The 20738-nt window shown below is 43.1% G+C and overlaps 1 protein-coding gene across 2 annotated transcripts in view; it reads right to left on the reverse strand.

Annotated features, from left to right (window-relative positions):
- Window positions 1-20738, reverse strand: part of evi5l (ecotropic viral integration site 5 like) — a 64958-nt gene that overhangs the window by 13098 nt on the left and 31122 nt on the right. The window contains exons 6-17 of one of the 2 annotated variants that reach the window (XM_047365509.1): window positions 19531-19656; window positions 19237-19380; window positions 19066-19155; window positions 17346-17443; window positions 16998-17058; window positions 16868-16921; window positions 15739-15771; window positions 13525-13665; window positions 2253-2369; window positions 1503-1643; window positions 1209-1385; window positions 688-834 (exon numbers count right to left, since the gene is read on the reverse strand). In XM_047365509.1, coding sequence (XP_047221465.1) covers window positions 688-834; window positions 1209-1385; window positions 1503-1643; window positions 2253-2369; window positions 13525-13665; window positions 15739-15771; window positions 16868-16921; window positions 16998-17058; window positions 17346-17443; window positions 19066-19155; window positions 19237-19380; window positions 19531-19656 — 1329 coding nt within the window. The remainder of the gene's footprint in view (window positions 1-687; window positions 835-1208; window positions 1386-1502; window positions 1644-2252; window positions 2370-13524; window positions 13666-15738; window positions 15772-16867; window positions 16922-16997; window positions 17059-17345; window positions 17444-19065; window positions 19156-19236; window positions 19381-19530; window positions 19657-20738) is intronic. The other variant, XM_047365510.1, reaches the window with a different exon arrangement.

A 20738-nucleotide genomic window follows, 5' to 3' on the forward strand; every position in this document is an offset into this window, starting at 1 on the left:
CAGGAGAGTGAGTGGAGCAACTGCTCCTCCATTTCAACAAGTCAGGTCCACACCTTATGCTTTGGTGCCTCTTTTTTTTCAATCAAAAAACCCTGTAGTTTGGGAAATTTGAAGCGTTTGTTAAACCTTATAATACTTTTCTTTATTTATAAACTGAAAATAAATAGTGGAAATAATTGCTGAATTTTAATCACACCATACTTTCCCTCTAAATTAGTTCAGTCCAACACCCTGTGCACTGCAGGCTGATTTGGAGATAATATTCGCTGCATCTGACTGTGATCTATCCAATAAAATGGGTAGAAAAAACATCTGAATCTGAGTTGTTCCTTTAAGTGTTATAACATTGTTGCATCTCTCTCACTCACCTTAAACCAGATTCAATACAGCAGAATGTTTGCAAATAGGCTAATTAAATCAGCATATATCTAAGACAGCATACACTGAAAAAGATCAATCTGTGAATTATCATGCATCCAAGGTGTAGCCTGCTCTCCCTCCAAGCCACAGAGACATCAGTTAAGCAAGGGGTTTTGTTACATTTTTCCCCACTGTGCTCGCCCATTTTATAACATCATCAGGCGCTCAAGTGCATAGATAGCCTCTGTCCAGTTTCTATGTTTCTAGTCGTTTGGTTTTTCACCAGGTTTCACACTTTCATTGCTGTACCGATCTATGCATCCCCACCTTGCAGTCCAACTCTGCCTGCTTCCTTTTCATCTCATTGAGCTGGGCCTGCAGAGCCTTATTCTGATTGGCTAACATCTGGAGCCGATCTTGCAGGGCGGACCGTTCCTGCTCATGACGACCAATCAGTTTACTGTGGATCTGGTTCTAAGTGGGAGGAAAATACAGAAAATAAGATTCTGTTTGTAATAAAAAGGGGGAAAAACATAAAACATAGCATTGTCACAATTAACAAATGTCGTCATTTCTTTTTATTTTGTTCCTCTTAATTTGATCCAATTTCTGTAGCACTTCTCTTCCAGATGCAATCCATCTGCTGCACAGAGGTCTGCCACATACTTGTACATTGAAAGACCTTTGGAAACTGTGGAGAACTTTGGCTCCAGAGCACTTCAAAAGATTACAAAAACTGGATTCTAATGAGAAAAATGTAAACTGTAGTGCGAGTACTCTCTGTTTTATTCATTGTTGCATTACAGTATAACATAGTCAAAGGTTTATCTACTGTGTAGATATCTGACCTGGCTCTCCAGCTGCAGGGCTTTGAGCTTGACCTCTCTGAGCTCAGCCTGGGCCTGTGCCTCCCTCAGTCGGACCGTCATCAGCTTGTCCTGCAATTCGTTCATTGCGTTCTTCTTCGGGGATTCCTTCCAGTGGCCTCCGCCGCTGCCAGTACTGCTGCCACGCGACATGTGATGCTGCAGGAACAAAGAGTGAATGATCGTAATTCAGCAGTTTCAGCAGAGAGCAAGCAGATGAACATGCCTGGAAACGGGGGGTAATATAGCGAAACATCAGTTGTCTGTGTCTTATACCTGCCACCGCTGGTTGAGATCGGTGACAGTGTCCTGCATCTCTCTGAAAGAGCGCAGCATCTCCAGCTCCCTCAGCTTCATCTGCTTCACCTCTTCCTGCAGAGCGGCCATGTTGTTCTCATCAGGCAGGCAGCTGCTCCTCTGAATGAATAAATATTTCATGTGCAGTTAAAAAGCTTAACAAAAGTATCTACAGATGTGGCAGTTGATCTGTGAGAGGCAAATATATTACAGTACTTTGCAAAGGTTTATCTATTTCATTGGGATTTTATGATGTCCACAATATCCTAAAAAACCCCTCCCTACAGTGAAACATGGTTGTGGCAGCATTATGCAATGGTGATGCTTTTCTTCTGCAGAAAAGCTAGTCATAGTTGAAAGGAAGATGGATGGAATCCTGGAGGAAAAGGCTTGAATATACAGTATATACAAACCCCACTTATTGATTACATTTCCATTCCATTTCACAATTATGCCCAACTCTGTGTTGGTTTTTCACATAAAATCCTTAGTAGCAGCTAGTGTGGTTACACAGCAGGGATTTCCAGAAGCAAATTAGCCTTTTCTAGCTTACACTCTTATGTTACAGTTAAAAAATGAAAACTAAAATTATATTTGGTATCTTGTCTGCATATAATCTAAAATCCAAAGCCTGAAAGCTAAGGCTCCAACACTTTTGTTGACAGCGCGACATTCTGTAACACGCTCCCAGATTCAGTGGTAACTCTTTAAAGCAGTTTGCTAGCTCACCTTCTCTAGATCCAGCACCTTGTCTTGCATTTCTTTCAGTGCCCCGAGCAATTCGGCCTCACGCAGTCGGGACTGCTCGAGTTGCGTCTGCAGATTGGTCACAAACTGCTCTGTGTACTGGAAACACAAATCCTCATGTTACACATGCATATCATACAGTAGTAACTGATATCAGTTTTAATTCATTTGGTGATCAGCTTTTAAGCTATGCTGTTGGACATTTCCATTTACTGGAAAACTGAGTTTATATGTTTTATTTTAATGGGTGGATGAGATGCACTTTACTGCTCATGTTAGGGTCACAAGTTCAGATCGGCAAGTTAACCACAAGAGCAATAACCCTGGGTTTGAATTCTACCATGTCTCTTTTGGTTTCTTTCTCCTTAGAAAAGAAGGGCCACCTACTATTACACAACTTAAACAATTTTTCTCAGAAAACTGAAAAGTGCACTTGAGCAAGATAATTATGAATAAGACAATTCAAAACTGACAAATACAATACAGACCAGAAGTTTGGACACACCTTCTCATTCAAAGAGTTGTCTTTATTTTCATGACTATGAATATTGTAGCTTCACACTGAAGGCATCAAAGCTATGAATTAACACATGTGGAATTATATACTGAACAAAAACGTGTGAAACAACTGAAAATATGTCTTATATTCTAGGTTCTTCAAAGTAGCCACCTTTTGCTTTGATTACTGCTCCACACACTCTTGGCATTCTGTTGATGAGCTTCAAGAGGTAGTCACCTGAAATGGTTTTCACTTCACAGGTGTGCCCTGTCAGGTTTAATAAGTGGGATTTCAAGCCTTATAAATGGGGTTGGGACCATCAGTTGTGTTGTGCAGGAGGTGGATACAGTACACAGCTGATAGTCCTACTGAATAGACTGTTAGAATTTGTATTATGGCAAGAAAAAAGCAGCTAAGTAAAGAAAAACAAGTGGCCATCATTACTTTAAGAAACAAAGGTTAGTCAGTCCAAACAATTGGGAAAACTTTGAAAGTGTCCCCAAGTGCAGTCGCAAAAACCATCAAGCGCTACAAAGAAACTGGCTCACATGAGGACCGCCCCAGGAAAGGAAGACCAAGAGTCACCTCTGCTGCGGACAATAAGTTCATCCGAGTCACCAGCCTCAGAAATCACAGGTTAACAGCAGCTCAGATTAGAGAACAGGTCAATGCCACACAGAGTTCTAGCAGCAGACACATCTCTAGAACAACTGTTAAGAGGAGACTGTGTGAATCAGGCCTTCATGGTAAAATAGCTGCTAGGAAACCACTGCTGAGGACAGGCAACAAGCAGAAGAGACTTGTTTGGGCTAAAGAACACAAGGAATGGACATTAGACCAGTGGAAATCTGTGCTTTGGTCTGATGAGTCCAAGTTTGAGATCTTTGGTTCCAACCACCGTGTCTTTGTGCGGAGCAGAAGAGGTGAACGGATGGACTCTACATGCCTGGTTCCCACCGTGAAGCATGGAGGAGGAGGTGTGATGGTGTGGGGGTGCTTTGCTGGTGACACTGTTGGGGATTTATTCAAAATTAAAGGCATACTGAACCAGCATGGCTACCACAGCATCTTGCAGCAGCATGCTATTCCATCTGGTTTGCGTTTAGTTGGACCATCATTTATTTTTCAACAGGACAATGACCCCAAACACACCTCAAGGCTGTGTAAGGGCTATTTGACCAAGAAGGAGAGTGATGGGGTGCTGCGCCAGATGACCTGGCCTCCACAGTCACCGGACCTGAACCCAATCGAGATGGTTTGGGGTGAGCTGGACCGCAGAGTGAAGGCAAAAGGGCCAACAAGTGCTAAGCATCTCTGGGAACTCCTTCAAGACTGTTTGAAAACCATTTCAAGTGACTACCTCTTGAAGCTCATCAACAGAATGCCAAGAGTGTGCGGAGCAGTAATCAAAGTAAAAGGTGGCTACTTTGAAGAACCTAGAATATAAGACATATTTTCAGTTGTTTCACACTTTTTTGTTCAGTATATAATTCCACATGTGTTAATTCATAGCTTTGATGCCTTCAGTGTGAAGCTACAATATTCATAGTCATGAAAATAAAGAAAACTCTTTGAATGAGAAGGTGTGTTCTAAACTTTTGGTCTGTACAGTACATACATTTTTTGTCATTTTTCAGTAAATATGCAAAATACAGCTAATAAACACAGACACATGCGCAAAAATATCTAAATGTGCTTTTGCCCACTGACTACCCCTGGGAGTGACGTCAGCAAATTGAAAGCAAACTGAAACTACTGCAGATTTTTGAGTCACCACATCAGGGTCAAACTTCAGAAAAACAGCAAATGGAGTGGAAAAGTACTTCTGGGGTACTTCTGGGGTAAAATACAGAAGCGTTAAATCGGGCAAGTACATAGCGTGAGTAGAAGATTCTCGCTTTGTCATTCTGGGCTTTTCAGTCATGATTATCAAAGTCAGCTCATTGTGTGAGGAGGTGTGTGAACCCTGGTGGGTGAAGGATGCCAGCAATCTGAGCTGGAATAAAAATCACCAGTCATAATAACCTGATTAAGAGTCAAATCACTGTATTTATTTTGTTTTTCTTTGATAATGATGCAGGCTGTTATCTTTCTTAGACAATGCAGTAGGCATCAATTCAGCAAACCCTCTCTAGATGTGACATGTGCTGCTTTCTTTTACCACCATCTTGTGACATATAAGAACAAGCTGCAGAGGCAACTGTGAGATCTTTAACTGAAATTCAGTGGTTACCAACATGGCAACAAGGCTTTGTTTATTTAGTGGGAGTTGGAAACACAGTGATGATCTTATCAAACCTTGATGGTGTTCATAACAGACAAGAAGTGATTGTGGTTTTGTGACCATTTGATGACAGGCCTTTAAAACAAGTTCAGATAATCAGAAAGCAAAAAATATATAAATACAGGTCCTTCTCAAAATATTAGCATATTGTGATAAAGTTCATTATTTTCCATAATGTCATGATGAAAATTTTACATTCATATATTTTAGATTCATTGCACACTAACTGAAATATTTCAGGTCTTTCATTGTCTTAATACGGATGATTTTGGCATACAGCTCATGAAAACCCAAAATTCCTATCTCACAAAATTAGCATATCATTAAAAGGGTCTCTAAACGAGCTATGAACCTAATCATCTGAATCAACGAGTTAACTCTAAATACCTGCAAAAGATTCCTGAGGCCTTTAAAACTCCCAGCCAGGTTCATCACTCAAAACCCCAATCATGGGTAAGACTGCCGACCTGACTGCTGTCCAGAAGGCCACTATTGACACCCTCAAGCAAGAGGGTAAGACACAAAGAAATTTCTGAACGAATAGGCTGTTCCCAGTGCTGTATCAAGGCACCTCAGTGGGAAGTCTGTGGGAAGGAAAAAGTGTGGCAGAAAACGCTGCACAACGAGAAGAGGTGACCGGACCCTGAGGACGATTGTGGAGAAGGGCCGATTCCAGACCTTGGGGGACCTGCGGAAGCAGTGGACTGAGTCTGGAGTAGAAACATCCAGAGCCACCGTGCACAGGCGTGTGCAGGAAATGGGCTACAGGTGCCACATTCCCCAGGTCAAGCCACTTTTGAACCAGAAACAGCGGCAGAAGCGCCTGACCTGGGCTACAGAGAAGCAGCACTGGACTGTTGCTCAGTGGTCCAAAGTACTTTTTTCGGATGAAAGCAAATTCTGCATGTCATTCGGAAATCAAGGTGCCAGAGTCTGGAGGAAGACTGCGGAGAAGGAAATGCCAAAATGCCAGAAGTCCAGCGTCAAGTACCCACAGTCAGTGATGGTCTGGGGTGCCGTGTCAGTTGCTGGTGTTGGTCCACTGTGTTTTATCAAGGGCAGGGTCAATGCAGCTAGCTATCAGGAGATTTTGGAGCACTTCATGCTTCCATCTGCTGAAAAGCTTTATGGAGATGAAGATTTCATTTTTCAGCACGACTTGTCACCTGCTCACAGTGCAAAAACCACTGGTAAATGGTTTACTGACCATGGTATCACTGTGCTCAATTGGCCTGCCAACTCTCCTGACCTGAACCCCATAGAGAATCTGTGGGATATTGTGAAGAGAACGTTGAGAGACTCAAGACCCAACACTCTGGATGAGCTAAAGCCGCTACCGAAGCATCCTGGGCCTCCATAAGACCTCAGCAGTGCCACAGGCTGATTGCCTCCATGCCACGCCGCATTGAAGCAGTCATTTCTGCCAAAGGATTCCCGACCAAGTATTGAGTGCATAACTGTACATGATTATTTGAAGGTTGACGTTTTTTGTATTAAAAACACTTTTCCTTTATCGGTCGGATGAAATATGCTAATTTTGTGAGATAGGAATTTTGGGTTTTCATGAGCTGTATGCCAAAATCATCCGTATTAAGACAATAAAAGACCTGAAATATTTCAGTTAGTGTGCAATGAATCTAAAATATATGAATGTTAAATTTTCATCATGACATTATGGAAAATAATTAACTTTATCACAATATGCTAATATTTTGAGAAGGACCTGTATAAGCTGTCAATGGTTTCTACATTTTACAGAAATTTATTTTCGGACAAACTCTGACTCATCCTTAGCCTAGCAGTAAGGGTTCTATCTAAATATTGCATTACTGGAATACTGGATTGTATGGAATTAATAAAGTCAATCATGCAATTAGGATACCGTCTTGAGATTTCCTTTTTGTAGAGCAAAACTGCCCTGGCACATGTAGGCAAACATCTGCCCTGATACGTAGCAATAGAACATGTTTTAAAACAAATCTAAATATTGTTTTTAGCCAGTTCTTATGAAAGAGGGTTTCTTTACAAGCTTTTTATTTACTTTAACTAATAGCTTTATAGTTGGAACTTGCGTTAAGTATTAAAAAAGAGTGCACATCCTAGCAACTCTTCTGCTGCCTTTCCTGTTAAGTAGCAGTATTATCTTCTCAACATTGACCCCTTGTGTTTAGGAGAGGTACAGCAAACGAGTACAAGGAAACTACAGTTCCCTTTCAGTCGATTCACTCAGTACAACACATGAGTATGGGATATCACGCCCTGCGTGTCCTGGCTGAAGCCACCTCTAATCACGCCTCCTAGGCAAATGATGTGATGACGACAGGTGACAGGCCCCGCCTGCACTATATACCTGTCCGTCCACATCGTCATTACTCAGTTCTTACGCTCTTCACCTCGCTAAGAACACCTCTTTGAGCCAGGCTAGCTAGCTGCTGCTGGTTAGCTCTGTGTCTCTTTTCAAAGGGCTACTTGGAATTAGTTCAACTGCTTTTGTTGGAGTTAGTGACTGCTGCCCGCTGGTGAGCGTGTCTGCCCGCAAAGCGCTGATTTCAAGCATTTCGGTCTGGCTTTGTGGTTCGGGATGAGCACAAAGCCAACACAAGCGAAGCAGAAGTCATCTATTCGTCCCTGTCCTCAGGGGTGCGGCTTCTCACTTCATGAGAAGGACCAGCATGAGGCTTGTCCCGTCTGTCTCGGGATCGTTCACGCTCGCAGAGCGTTGGCGGAGCCCGAAGCATGTGCGTTCTGTCGCCAGCTTCGTCGCTCGACCCTGGAGAGGCGGGTTAAATTCCTCGAAAAGGTGCTGGGAGAGGCTGCTGTCTCACGGCGAGACCCACTGCTCTCCGAGGCGGGAAACCCAGTTTCGTCCGATTCTATCGAGGACGGCTTTTCGGTCGAAGTCCCCGCTTCCAGCTGGGCAGACCATATGGAGTATATTGATGGGTTAGCCGATAATGCAGGTGCTCGGTCTCAGCTTCAGCTAGAACCCCTTCAGGGAGAAGAGGATGTACTGGACATCGGTTTGGATTTTCATTGTCTGTCCGATGATGAGGATGAGTCTCTGCCGAGTCAGGCTGCCGCTGCTGCGCCAGCAGACCCGGGCGACACGTCTTTCTTCTCTCTTTGCCGCCATGCAGCTGACACACTGGACGTGGAATGGCCATCCCCACCTCCTGCGGAGAAGCCATTGCGATTCACGGGATTTTATCTCCCCTCGGAGCCGGCCGCAGTCAAGCATCATCTACCCATGTTCCCAGACTTTGTCTCTGAGTTGACATCTTCATGGAACAAACCACTGTCCACCCGCATCACGGTACCGGGTTATGGACAGTATCTGGACCTGGAAGGCGCCAAAAAAGCCGGACTGGTGAATCTTCCGCCTATGGAACCGTCTTTGGCAGCATATCTGGCCCCATCCCTAAATCACGGTGTGGGTGGTCCAACATCGCTTCCGTCTAAGCACTGTAGGTTCTTCGCTGCTCAATTGGAGGAAATCTACAAGGCTCAAGCGACCACCGCTCGTGCCCTGAGCTCCATTACCATGCTGCAAACATACCAAGCTATGCGCTTGGCGGAGCTTGGAGCCGCAACACCGCCGGAGAGCCCTGTGATGCCACTCTTGAATGAGGTGAGAATCACTGCTGACTACATCCTCCGTGTATCCCGCTGTGCAGCGCTATCAATGGGCAGAGGGATGGCATCGACGGTGGTTGCCCAAAGGCACCTGTGGCTGACGCTCTCTGACATCCCGGATAGGGATAGAGCCGTCTACCTGGATGAACCGCTGGTAGCCAACGGGCTGTTTGGACAATATCTCGACGCCATACAGGCGAAATTCGAGCAGAGGAAAAAGCAGACCGAAGAACTGTGCAGTATCATCCCCAGGCGAGATGTGAGACCCAAATCCAGCTCGGGCACTTGCAAACCAGCTGTACCGCCACCCCCAGCGAAGAGGATGATGCGACCCGTGAGCTTGAACCCTCAGACGGCACAGCCACAAAACCACGGCCAAGCTCCCCGAAAGACGGCCTGGAGCAGGGGTCCTCCTCCGGGGCTCCAGAGGGACTCGACGTCCCGAAAGAAGAAAACACAGTCCTCCTAGCTGTGGGACTCGGGACTCAGGAGTTTCGGGAGCAGGGAGACATGTTTGCCAGTTGTCGGCGGGTGCCGTCCAAAAGAGGTTTTGCTGGTGTTGTTCGGGATCCCAGTCCCAAGAGGCGCTGCGTTTCCCCCTCACAGTCTCCCAAGCACAATTTCCCAACAAATATATTTGCACTAAAAGCCCCCAGTTTGGGTGCGTTGAATGTGTTTCTGAGCACTGCAGTTGTTCCAAATGTTTGTATGGATGCTCCAAATGTTTCAATAAAGACAGTTTTTTCTATGAAAAAAAGTCAAAATCAAAGAGCTGCAGGCAACAGCCAAATGAGGCACGTCGGGAGAGGGCAGCACCGTTCCACCAACAGTGCCGCAGGCCAGTCGCCTGGCTTCACATCTCCATATGTGGCGCGCATGCGCACCCCATCCTTGGGTGGAGAGGACTGTTGCTATGGGTTACCGTTTACAGTTTCGCCGGAGACCACCCCACTTTGTTGGCGTGGTAAACACGGCAGTAATGGCCCAAGCAGCAGAGGTTCTGAGAGAGGAGATAAATACACTGTTGGCAAAAGGAGCTATCCATGCGGTTCCAGAGTCGGACATGAACAGAGGTTGGTACAGGTGTTATTTTGTTGTTCCGAAAAAAGGGGGCGGGCTTCATCCAATCCTGGACTTGAGAGTTCTGAACAAATACCTCCGAACATACAAGTTCAAGATTTTAACACTCAAGCAGCTTCTGAGTGCTATCAGCCCGGGCGATTGGTTCGCCACAATCGACCTGACAGACGCTTACTTTCACGTAGCGATACACCCGGACCACAGACAGTTTCTGAGATTCGCCTTCGAGGGCAAGGCGTATGAGTACCTCGTACTGCCTTTCGGTCTGTCTCTAGCGCCTCGCACATTTACAAAATGTGTAGAGGCAGCGCTAGCACCTCTCAGAGAGACAGGGGTCCGCATTTTAACTTATCTGGACGACTGGGCTTTAATAGCCAGTTCCAGAGAGCAGGCGACAGTGCAGCTGTCTCGGGTTCTGTTGCACATTCAAGCCCTAGGATTTGTGGTAAACTCTCAGAAAAGCTCGCTGATCCCAAGTCAGCAATTTTCATTTCTCGGTCTGGAAATATGCTCCCTTACAAGCAGGTCTTTCCGACCACAGAGTGGCCGCGTTTCACCGCTGCCTAGCTCAGTTTCAGTTGGGACACAAACTGCGTTTCCAGACCATCTTACAACTGATGGGTATGATGGCATCTATGATTGCAGTAGTACCACTCGGTCTACTGAAGATGCGCCCGTTCCAGCGGTGGACCCGCTCTCACCGGTTGTGTGCATGGCGTCACCGCAGCAGAAAGCTAACGATAACCACTGCCTGTATGATGGCTCTCAGCCCTTGGCGGGAACCAGGACTGTTGTGCCGAGGTTCGCCAATAGGGAGAGTAACCTTTCGCAAGGTGGTATCCACGGATGCCTCCCTGAGGGGGTGGGGCGCGTTGTGCGATGGCATGGCCGTGAAGGGGGTTTGGACACTAGTACAATCCAAACTCCACATAAACTACCTGGAGCTCTTAGCGGTTCTGCTGGCTCTGCAACATTTCTGCCAGGTTCTGTTAAACCAACATGTTCTGGTCAGGACAGACAACACCACTGTGATTTCAGACATAAACAGACAGGGAGGGACTCGTTCACTTCCTCTCCTGAAACTATCTCACACCCTCTTACAGTGGTGCAGCATACATTTTATGTCTATCAGAGCTACTCACGTCCCGGGACATCTGAATCTGGGTGCAGATTTGCTCTCCAGAGGCGGACCTCAGGTGAGAGAGTGGAGGCTTCACCCTTCCGTGGTGGCACAAATATGGTGTCTGTTTGGGACAGCAGCAGTAGATCTTTTTGCCACCAGAGCCAACACCCACTGTCCTCTGTTCTTTTCCATAACAGATCAGGATGCTCCACTGGGAGTGGATGCCCTGGCCCATCCATGGCCCAATGTACTCCTGTATGCATTCCCCCCAGTGGAAATGATACTACCTGTACTAGAGAGGGTGCGCAAACAGGGTCTGTCCCTAATTTTGGTAGCACCCCGTTGGCCTGCAAAGTCATGGTATTCCGAGATAATCAGCCTGCTGGCAGCAGAGCTGTGGCAACTCCCCGTTTGCCGGGATCTCCTCACTCAGGCAGGGGGGGAGATATCTCATCCACACCCAGAGATGTGGAAGCTGCATGCTTACCTGCTGAGAAGTCCAGCTTGTTAGCCAAAGGCCTCCCCCCTGATGTGGTGGCAACAATCCAGAATGCAAGAGCATCCTCCACTAGAGGCTTATACACTTATAAATGGAGAGCTTTTGAGCAGTGGTGTGAGGACAAGCACATTGTTCCATTTCAGTGCTCTATGGTGGAAGTTTTAACGTTTTTACAGGATCTGCTGGATAAAGGTCTTTCCTTTTCCACAATTAAGGTCTACTTGGCTGCAATTTCTGCCTGCCATATTGGTTTTAATGGAGTCACACCGGGTGCTCATCCTCTGGCTGTACGCTTCTTAAAGGGGGTTCGTAGACTCAGACCTGTGATTAAACCCAGTTTTCCTTCCTGGGATCTCACATTGGTACTAGAAGCTCTTTGTGACCCTCCATTTGAACCTTTGGAGTCAGTAGATGTGAAGTTCCTTTCATATAAGCTTGCTCTGCTTCTTGCTCTGACAACTGCAAAGCGAGTTGGAGACCTCCATGCTTTGTCTGCAAATCCTACCAGCATACACTTTTCACCTGATGGTTCCAAGGTCACCTTGCGACCCAATGCAGCTTATCTTCCTAAGGTTATACCTTCGGACTACAGCTCCATGACTATGGAGCTTTCGAGCTTTTGTCCACCTCCTTTTGCATCTGAGGAACAAAGGAGGTTACACTTCCTGTCCCCTTTACGTGCACTGCGTAGTTACATGGACCGTACTCAGTCTGTGAGGTTGTGTGATCAACTGTTTGTGTGTATTGCTAACCCAGCAAGGGGGAAAGCTCTGTCCAAACAAAGACTCTCCCACTGGATTGTGGAGGCTATTTTTCTGGCTTACAGCAACAGGGGTCTCCCAATGCCACGTGGTGTGAGAGCTCACTCCACCAGGGGCATAGCGACCTCCTGGGCCCTATTTAGAGGGGTGCCCATGAGTGACATTTGTGCTGCAGCCAGCTGGTCTTTGCCGCACACATTTGTAAAGTTTTATCGTTTGGATGTGACAGCCCCTTCTGTGGCTCACTCTGTTCTTTCTGCTGGGTCTGAAGTGCTGCACTAGTATGCAGTGTATGACCCAGGTTTGATGGCTGCTCTGCGGGGCGTTTATATATGTCCCATACTCATGTGTTGTACTGAGTGAATCGACTGAAAGGGAACGTAAAGTTATGCATATAACTACTGTTCCCTGAAGGAGAGTAACGAAGTACAACACATTGCTGCCCCGCTGCTCAGCTGGGCTCGGTGAATGGCGGCTATCAAACTGAGTAATGACGATGATGACGGACAGGTATATAGTGCAGGCGGGGCCTGTCACCTGTCGTCATCACATCATTTGCCTAGGAGGCGTGATTAGAGGTGGCTTCAGCCAGGACACGCAGGGCGTGATATCCCATACTCATGTGTTGTACTTCGTTACTCTCCTTCAGGGAACAGTAGTTATATGCATAACTTTACGCTTGCGTACTCCATTTACCAAGGAGCAAACCTGTTTAGTATTAATTTGTTAATTTTTTAGTTGCACGAAGTCCTTATTGACACAACTTTTGTGAATTACATAAGTCAAATCTATCAAAATCTAGTTTAGCAAGAAGAGGCCAGTGGTATTTAGCCAATTAAAGGCACTGCCCCACCACTCACCACGTTACATTAAGATTAAAAAATGTTATAAAAATGAAATAATAAAATAAAAATATTTTGAAAAAATATTGTTTACATCAAAATTAATCAGTAGAGGGAGCCTCTGCACTCTGTTATTTTCCAGGACCTAGCATGGATTAGGAACGGTATGACTGATTTAAAGCACTTTTCAAAAAAGGCAAGGAAGCATGAACATACTGGGATCCATATGGAAAATGCATTGAGTCCAGCCATGTATGGGAAAATAATTGTTTTACAGCTAGCCAAGAAATATTCTTGGGGTTTCATCAAGTGCCAAACAATCAGCGCAGGTAACACTGCTGCCTTGGTTTTTTTGTTTGTTTCTGCTGTTACCACAGAAATCCTGTAAATGAGCAAACCTGACTGGACATTGACAACTATGTGCTGCAGTCAAGTGTCATGCAGTGATAAACATCAATATGAATGTGTTTGTGTAAAAAGTACACAGTAAAAATAAACATGAATAATGATTTTTGATATCTACAGTTATTTACCCTCTGCTGTTGCAGCTCCCTGATGGTATCCTGGGCTTTCTCAAGGTTCTCGCTGGCTGCGTTGCACTGCTGTCTCACTACCGCCAGCTCCCGTTTGATAACATAGTTCTCCTCTGCTTCCTGTGCTCGAGTCACCTGACCCTGTATTAGCGCGCCAAAAATGAAAGGTCAATATCAACTGTAGAGTTTTAATTCTAACATGCAAGCAAACTAGGGATGAAGGGCCCATTACGATTATATACTGGATTACAGAAAATTTAGGATTAACGGAAATATTGCTAGATGTTACACGACCGTAGTTTTACCCCTTATAAGTGCGCTTTTAGAAAAGATGCTTTTAAAACTTTTGATTTAGAAGCTAGGGAAAACAATGGCATTCTCAACTCTAGAGTTCAAGTATAAAACTACAGAGTATACCTTGTTGGCTTAACTTTCCATAAAGCTTAAGGACTTTCTAAAAGCAAAGAAATCCGGTGTCTTTCTAGCTTTTCCAGTAAAACAATATACTCATTGTATTGTTGAAATTTTATAAAAAGCAAGACACAATATAGATAGAGAGTGTGTTAAGTACTGACAAAGTGATATTGATGCCTAAAGACAAAAACAAACAGTTTCTATGGCTGCAGTCCTTTTAGTCACTCACTGGCTGTATTATTCAATATAATGACGCAACATCTTTTGACAAATAATAAAAAGATTACACACTCCATGATCTCTTATCCATTTTGTTATGTTACAGACACAAACTTCGGTGTATGTTTTTTGCAATTTTATGCAACACAGCAATAACAAGTAAATGTAAAGCGGAAGGAAAATGGTACAATGTTTTCAAATATTTGTACAAATAAAAATGTGAGAAGTTTGGCATCCACTTCTATTCAGCCCGGCTGAGTCAAGGCTGTGTCAGGCGCCTTTTGTTAAACCAAAAGCTGCAACTCTTTTGGGGGATGTCTCCACTAGGTTCTCTATTCTTTTTTTTGCCATCATTGTTAGTCAGGCTGGATGGTGACAGTATGTTAACATCACTGTTTAAGGGTTGCCACAGATTCGCAATTAATTTTAGATGTAGACTTGGACTAGACCATTCTAAAACAGAAATTGGCTTCGACCTAAGCTATTCCATTGTAGTTCTAGCTGTATGTTCAGGGTCGTTCTGCTGGAAGGCAAACCTGCAGCATCCCAACACTATTATTTTTTACCATGGGGATTGTGTGCAGGCCAAAACAAATAATTCTGGTCTCATATCACTGGCTCATTTCAAACTGCAAATAGGACTGTGTAGGATTTTCTTTCAAACAATGACTTTCTTCTTGCCAGATTTGTGGCATGCTCTTCAGTCCGAAGCTTCTCCAACCTAAGATGTGTATCTTCACAGCTCCTTTAGAGTTAGAACGGTCTTGTTTGTTGATGAATGCTCTCCTTGCTCGGCATTTCAGTTTAGGTGGACAGCTTTGCCTTTGGAGGTTTGCAGTTGCATCGTATTCTTTCTATTTACAGATAGTAGATTGAACAGATCTCTGTGTTTTAAGTTTGGGATATTGTTTTACAACCCCACCCTGCTTTAAACATCTCCACAGTTCTCTCCCTGGCTTCATTGCTGTGTTCTTTGTTCTCCTTGATGATGTTTGTTCACTAATGTTCTCTAACAAACCTCTGAGGCCTTCATAAACAGCTGGATTTATGCTGATCTTCTATTACACACAGGTGAACTTTATTTACGAAAGAGACTTTAACTGATTTTACTGGACTTTATTTAGCGGCATCAATTTAAAAGAGATTGAATTCATACGAACAACACAAATGCAATTTTATTTCTAAATACCTTTTTTAAACTGTGTACTGTTCCCTTTCCATTTCAAAATAACATGGTACTTTGTGTTGGTCTTTCACATAAAATCCCACATGTCAATTTGTTCTAAAAGGTTTCAAGGCAAATAAATACAATGTACTGTATCTATGATGAAAATATGCTAATTTAACATTGACGTGCCACATGCAGGGATTATAAACTTGTTTCAGTTCATCATGGCTAAAGACTGCATGCATTGAAAGAACAGACAATCCTGTGGGCTGAAAAGGTACACAGTGTAAAAGTTTTCTTCATGCATTTTGGTCAAGTTACTGGAAAAACTATAGCAGAGAAACTGAGAGAAAAGGTGTGAATAAGGCAGAGGTTAGCAAGAGGTCTGTGGGAAGTGGTGCAAAGTACTCTACCTGTATCAGTCTGTCTGCCAGAGCGGCACTCTCCTACAGCGAAACCAAGGAGAGGAACAAGACGATGAAAAAAGTGATGAAGATGGTGAAAGAAAAACACAGTGGGTGTCCAGGGAAGATAAACCACAAAAAAGGAAACAAATGTAGAGGAGTGAAGAGAGAAGTGAAGAAATGAGAAGCAGCAGCATCAATTCATTCTAAGAAAATGTCCTTCACAGAAGATGATAAGAGCAAAACCTGAAGTCTTCAATGGCAAAGTGCTGAACAGTCTCACACACACACACACACACACACCCCTCAGTGGAAGGAAACCAACAACAAAAAGTGTGAATATAAACCCACTGTATTACAGTTTCTTTATGGAAGTAAAATAGTCTCATTAGAACCAGACATTTTTTAGACATTGAATTTATAACACTGAATTTGTATCCAGTTTTTCCTGCAATTATGTATGTGAACTTTTTTTTGTACTTAATATTCGCCTGAAAAAATTCACCTGCAGAAATTCACCTGCAAAAAATTCACCTGCAAATGTGTTGACCTTCTGGTGACTCGAGCCAAAGCAATCAGCACTCGAGTCGAGCGTCTTTTAGCCAATCAGATTACGCTTATTTGAGAATTTTCTGCCAAAAATATATTATTACAAAACGCCAGGTAATTAACACCCATTTGAATCTCATCACTGATCTTCATTAAGCCACTATCCAGCAAACTGTTAAGAGACTCGCCTCTGCCCAAGGCAATGGTGTGTCACATGATCAAATAAGCGTAATCTGATTGGCTAAAAGACGCTCGACTTGAGTGCTGATTGCTTTGGCTCGAGTCACCAGAAGGTCAACACATTTGCAGGTGAATTTTTTGCAGGTGAATTTCTGCAGGTGAATTTCTTCAGGCGAATATTAAGTACAAAAAAAAGTTCACATACATAATTGCAGGAAAAACTGGATACAAATTCAGTGTTATAAATTCAATGTCTAAAAAATGTCTGATTCTAATGTGATTATTTTATTTCCATATTTCTTATTCCATTGCTGAACAATACTCCCAGACTGGCCTGATATGGCTGTTCAGCTGCAGCGATGTTGCAGATTTAAATCAACATACTGAGGACAGGAAGCCATTGTCTAACCTTCTCCAGTGTTTCAATCCTCTGCTTGAGCAGCCTGTTTTCTGTGCGTAATCTCTGAAAAACAAAATGAAGACGTGTACATAAATCCATCATTAAATATTATAAGCATCAATATATGGATTACACAAACCTTAATCTCAATCTGCTCCTCCATTTCTTTATTTTTAATTGTGGTGTATTCTTTCTCAAGTCTAAAAAAAGAAAAGCAAATTACTAAATATTTTTTCTTATTTTCAGAAACAGTACGTCAGAAATTAAAGGATTTTAACAATCTTTTCACTTAGACTATGATGCATTAAAAACATGAAAACATAGGAGACTGGGTTTCCCAATGTATTGCAGCACTTAAAGCCAAAACAAGCCCACATCATTTATAACAACGGATGTGTGTTTGCTTCTGTGGAAAAGCCTCAGTGTTACATAAAGCCTCTTCAGCCTCCGGTCCCTGCAGTGGAAACTGAGTAATGAGCCATCTTACTTCTTCATCCTCTTGGGGTTGTATTTGACCTGATAGGCCCTGAGGATCAGTTTGTCAGGGCAGCTGTCAAACTGGTGGGGGATCACCTTCTGGAAATGCTGAGAGGAAAACACAAGATGCTTATTAATATCTAACATCGTCAAAGCATGCAAAATAACCATAGATAGGGGGGCTATTATTAAGAATACAGTTACTATTTATTAGGGTGTAGCCATATCTCGCAATATTCAAATGAGATGTTCTCCTCAAAGTAAACCCTGTCTTGGAAAACTCTTTCTAGTTGCTGTCAGTACGTGAAGTTATGTGATGAAGAGAGTCTAAGCTATTATTATTGGTCCAGGGAATGAAACAGAGGTTTCGCTGATAATGCATGCTTATAAAGCATCAAAGAAGCCTTCACCTTTTGTCAATGTCTGTGTTGCAGCATGTTGGGTTCTCAGCAGAAATACGAAGACAAAGTATAATCCATTTTGTAAGCACTATGAGAATGCCGCCACTAGCTTAACTGCTAATCCAGATGAAGTTGGCCTCTGCTTTGGAGGATCCTATTAGTACTAACCTAGAGGGTAATCCCAGATATTTTATAATCCTGCATTTGATCAATAGTAGCAGAAGTCTGAAGTTCAAAGTCTAAAACAGACTCATCACAAATGAACTGGATTATCCTACACAGAATAGAGATGATTTAAAAAACAGTTGGAAATTTTTGTAGCAATTATTCTATTTGTGAAAACACAAAAAAAGTTCCTTTTACAATCCTTTTTGGCATTGAGACTACCTCAGAAGGAGAGAAGCATTAAAACTGAAACATTTGGACTGGCTGTGATGGACTGGAGACCTGTCCAGGGTGTACCCCACCTCCTGCCCATAGACTGCTGGAGATAGGCACCAGCTTCCCTGTCACCCACTATGGAAGAAGCAGTAGAAAATGACTGCCTGACTGACTGACATTTGGACTGGTAAAAACTCACTGGTATAAAACTGATTATGGATTCTTTAAAATCCAGTTTGTTATAAGTGGCTTTTTACTCTATTTGTCAAAACAAAACACGGAGATTCTTAGTTTTCCCAAAGATATTGTGAAACCCAATATTTTGTATCATCTCGTCTTGTCAGCTCAATGTTTTCCTGTCATTTGTTACTAAAAGACAAGAAAACCTTTTTTGCAAGAAAACTAAATAATAGTGCATATTTCACATTTATGTTTGTTCTCAAATAAATGAAAACATAATAAAAAGACAGAGGAAATACATATAGAAAACTATATGGAGCCAGTGAAACACTCTAAAAGCTGACAGGCGTGGCCTTTACTGCGGTCCACAAGTTTTGCCTGCAAATAAAGATCAGCTATGTGCATATTTCACTTGTCTGACCAGAGTTTAGCTGGTAACAAGTGTTTGTTTCGAGCTAAACAACTGCTGCGTCCTGATGATAGCAGATGTATAAAACAGGCAAAATGTGGTTTTAGACCACAAACTTAAACTGAAGAGTAAAAATAAAGCACCCTGTCTGTTTCGTTTTCTACACAACACTGATAAAAAGGCATGCCGAATGATTTAAATTGTACAAAGCTTCTTTTTATCAAATTACATCTTAGCTGTGCTGTTCAGGAAGCTTGCGTGCGGAGGGGAAATTGGGACATGGAGGGCTTTGTCTTGTGGCTGAATCTGTACGTGAAACTATTTGGTAGAGAAAGTGGCACAAAGCTGCAGATGCTTACCTGTGACATTCCCTCCATGTCGAGCTGAATGAGGTCAGTTTGGTTGTACTGTAGGATGGCCAGACCTACACGGAAGATAATCTCTAGGCCCTGGGAACAGTTTGTACCTTTTAATGTATGTAATTTGTTTTGTGGACATACATTTAAAAAAATCCACAGAATGTTTCCTACCTCATACATAAATATATCAAAGATGCGCGTGGCGACAGGTAAAGGGAGGAAGGTGAGAAATAGGGTGAGGAACCAGGAAGAGGCGTACATGGACGTGTGGAAACTCTGGGAGCGGAAATGGATGTTCAGCTCTGGAAGTTGCTCCTGCAGTAACAAACAGCATCAAATAATAAACACACCCAAACCTGTGAAAGGAAATGACTTTTGGAGATAAAAATACATAATTTGCTGCCTCCTTGTGGTCACTTAAGAGAGTGCAGATCAAATTACTTCAAAGACACTTAATTATTTTACCTGCAGCAGATATTCAAACTGGTAGATGCAGAGGCCAAGCTCTGCCATGCTGGGTTTGAACAGTTCCCTCAGACGGTACTCCTGCATCAGACGCACAAACACACAAAAAGCCTCTTCCTCTGGCATCTGGGAGGGAGAGAAAGAGTTAGTGGGTTACCTTATTGATGGCAAGTTCAATATGGCTTATGCTGAACAATATGAGTACATGCCACATATTTCATACCTTGTAAAGTTTCATAACCTTGAACTTGTTCACATATTTTCACATTGCAACCACAAATGTTAAGGGATTTTACTGGGATTCTTCACTACTGTACTACTTCATTAACTTCATTAACTACTTCATTAACTTCTTCATTAACTTTGTGCTAATCTTTGACAGATTAACACAAAGCAGTGAAGTGGAAGGTAAAAGATAAATCATTCTTTACAATTTTTTTGAATAAGAAAAGTTTGAGAAGTGCAGTCTGTATTTATATGAGTAAGTACTGTGTTGAACCATCTTATGCAGCAGTTACAGCAGGAATTCTCCATCAGATCTCGAGACCATATTTTCTGTCCATTTTTCTTTGCAAAACAGCTCAGATTGAATAAAGAGCATCTCTGAACATGAAAATGCTTTCTTGTAAAACATTACATTGTAGCTTTGGGTGTATGTTTAGTGTTGTTGACCTGCGGGAAGGTGAACCTCCGTCCCAGTCTCTACCAGGCTTTCTTCCAGACCTGCCTGGTATTAGGCTCCATCTATCTTTTCTATCACCTTTAACCAGCTTCCCTGTCACCGCTGAAGAAAAACACCACCATGTTACCCAGTAAGGATGATGTGTTCAGGGTAATGTGCAATTTTGGTATCCTACCACACATAGATTGGAAGAGTTCAAATTTAATCTTGTCTGAGCTGAACACCTCCTTCCACATGTTGTCTGTGTCCTACATGCTGAAGGTACATTTTAAAAATAACTTCTTATGGCTTAGTTTCAACAATAGTCTTTGTCAAGGCGCAGCGCTTTTGGTGTAGGGTGTTAAGCGTGCGGCCCATGTACTAAGGTTTCAGTCCTTGAAGTGGCAGCCCTGGGTTCATTTGCTGCATGTCTTCTACTCTCTATGCCCCCATTACCTGTCTACCTACTGTCAAAAAATATGAAAAATAAAGAAAATAAAGGCCACAAGTGCTGCAAAAAAACAAAACAAAACAAAAAAAACTGTTT

This window comes from Girardinichthys multiradiatus, chromosome 5 (assembly GCF_021462225.1).
Source record: "Girardinichthys multiradiatus isolate DD_20200921_A chromosome 5, DD_fGirMul_XY1, whole genome shotgun sequence".
NCBI lineage: Eukaryota > Metazoa > Chordata > Actinopteri > Cyprinodontiformes > Goodeidae > Girardinichthys > Girardinichthys multiradiatus.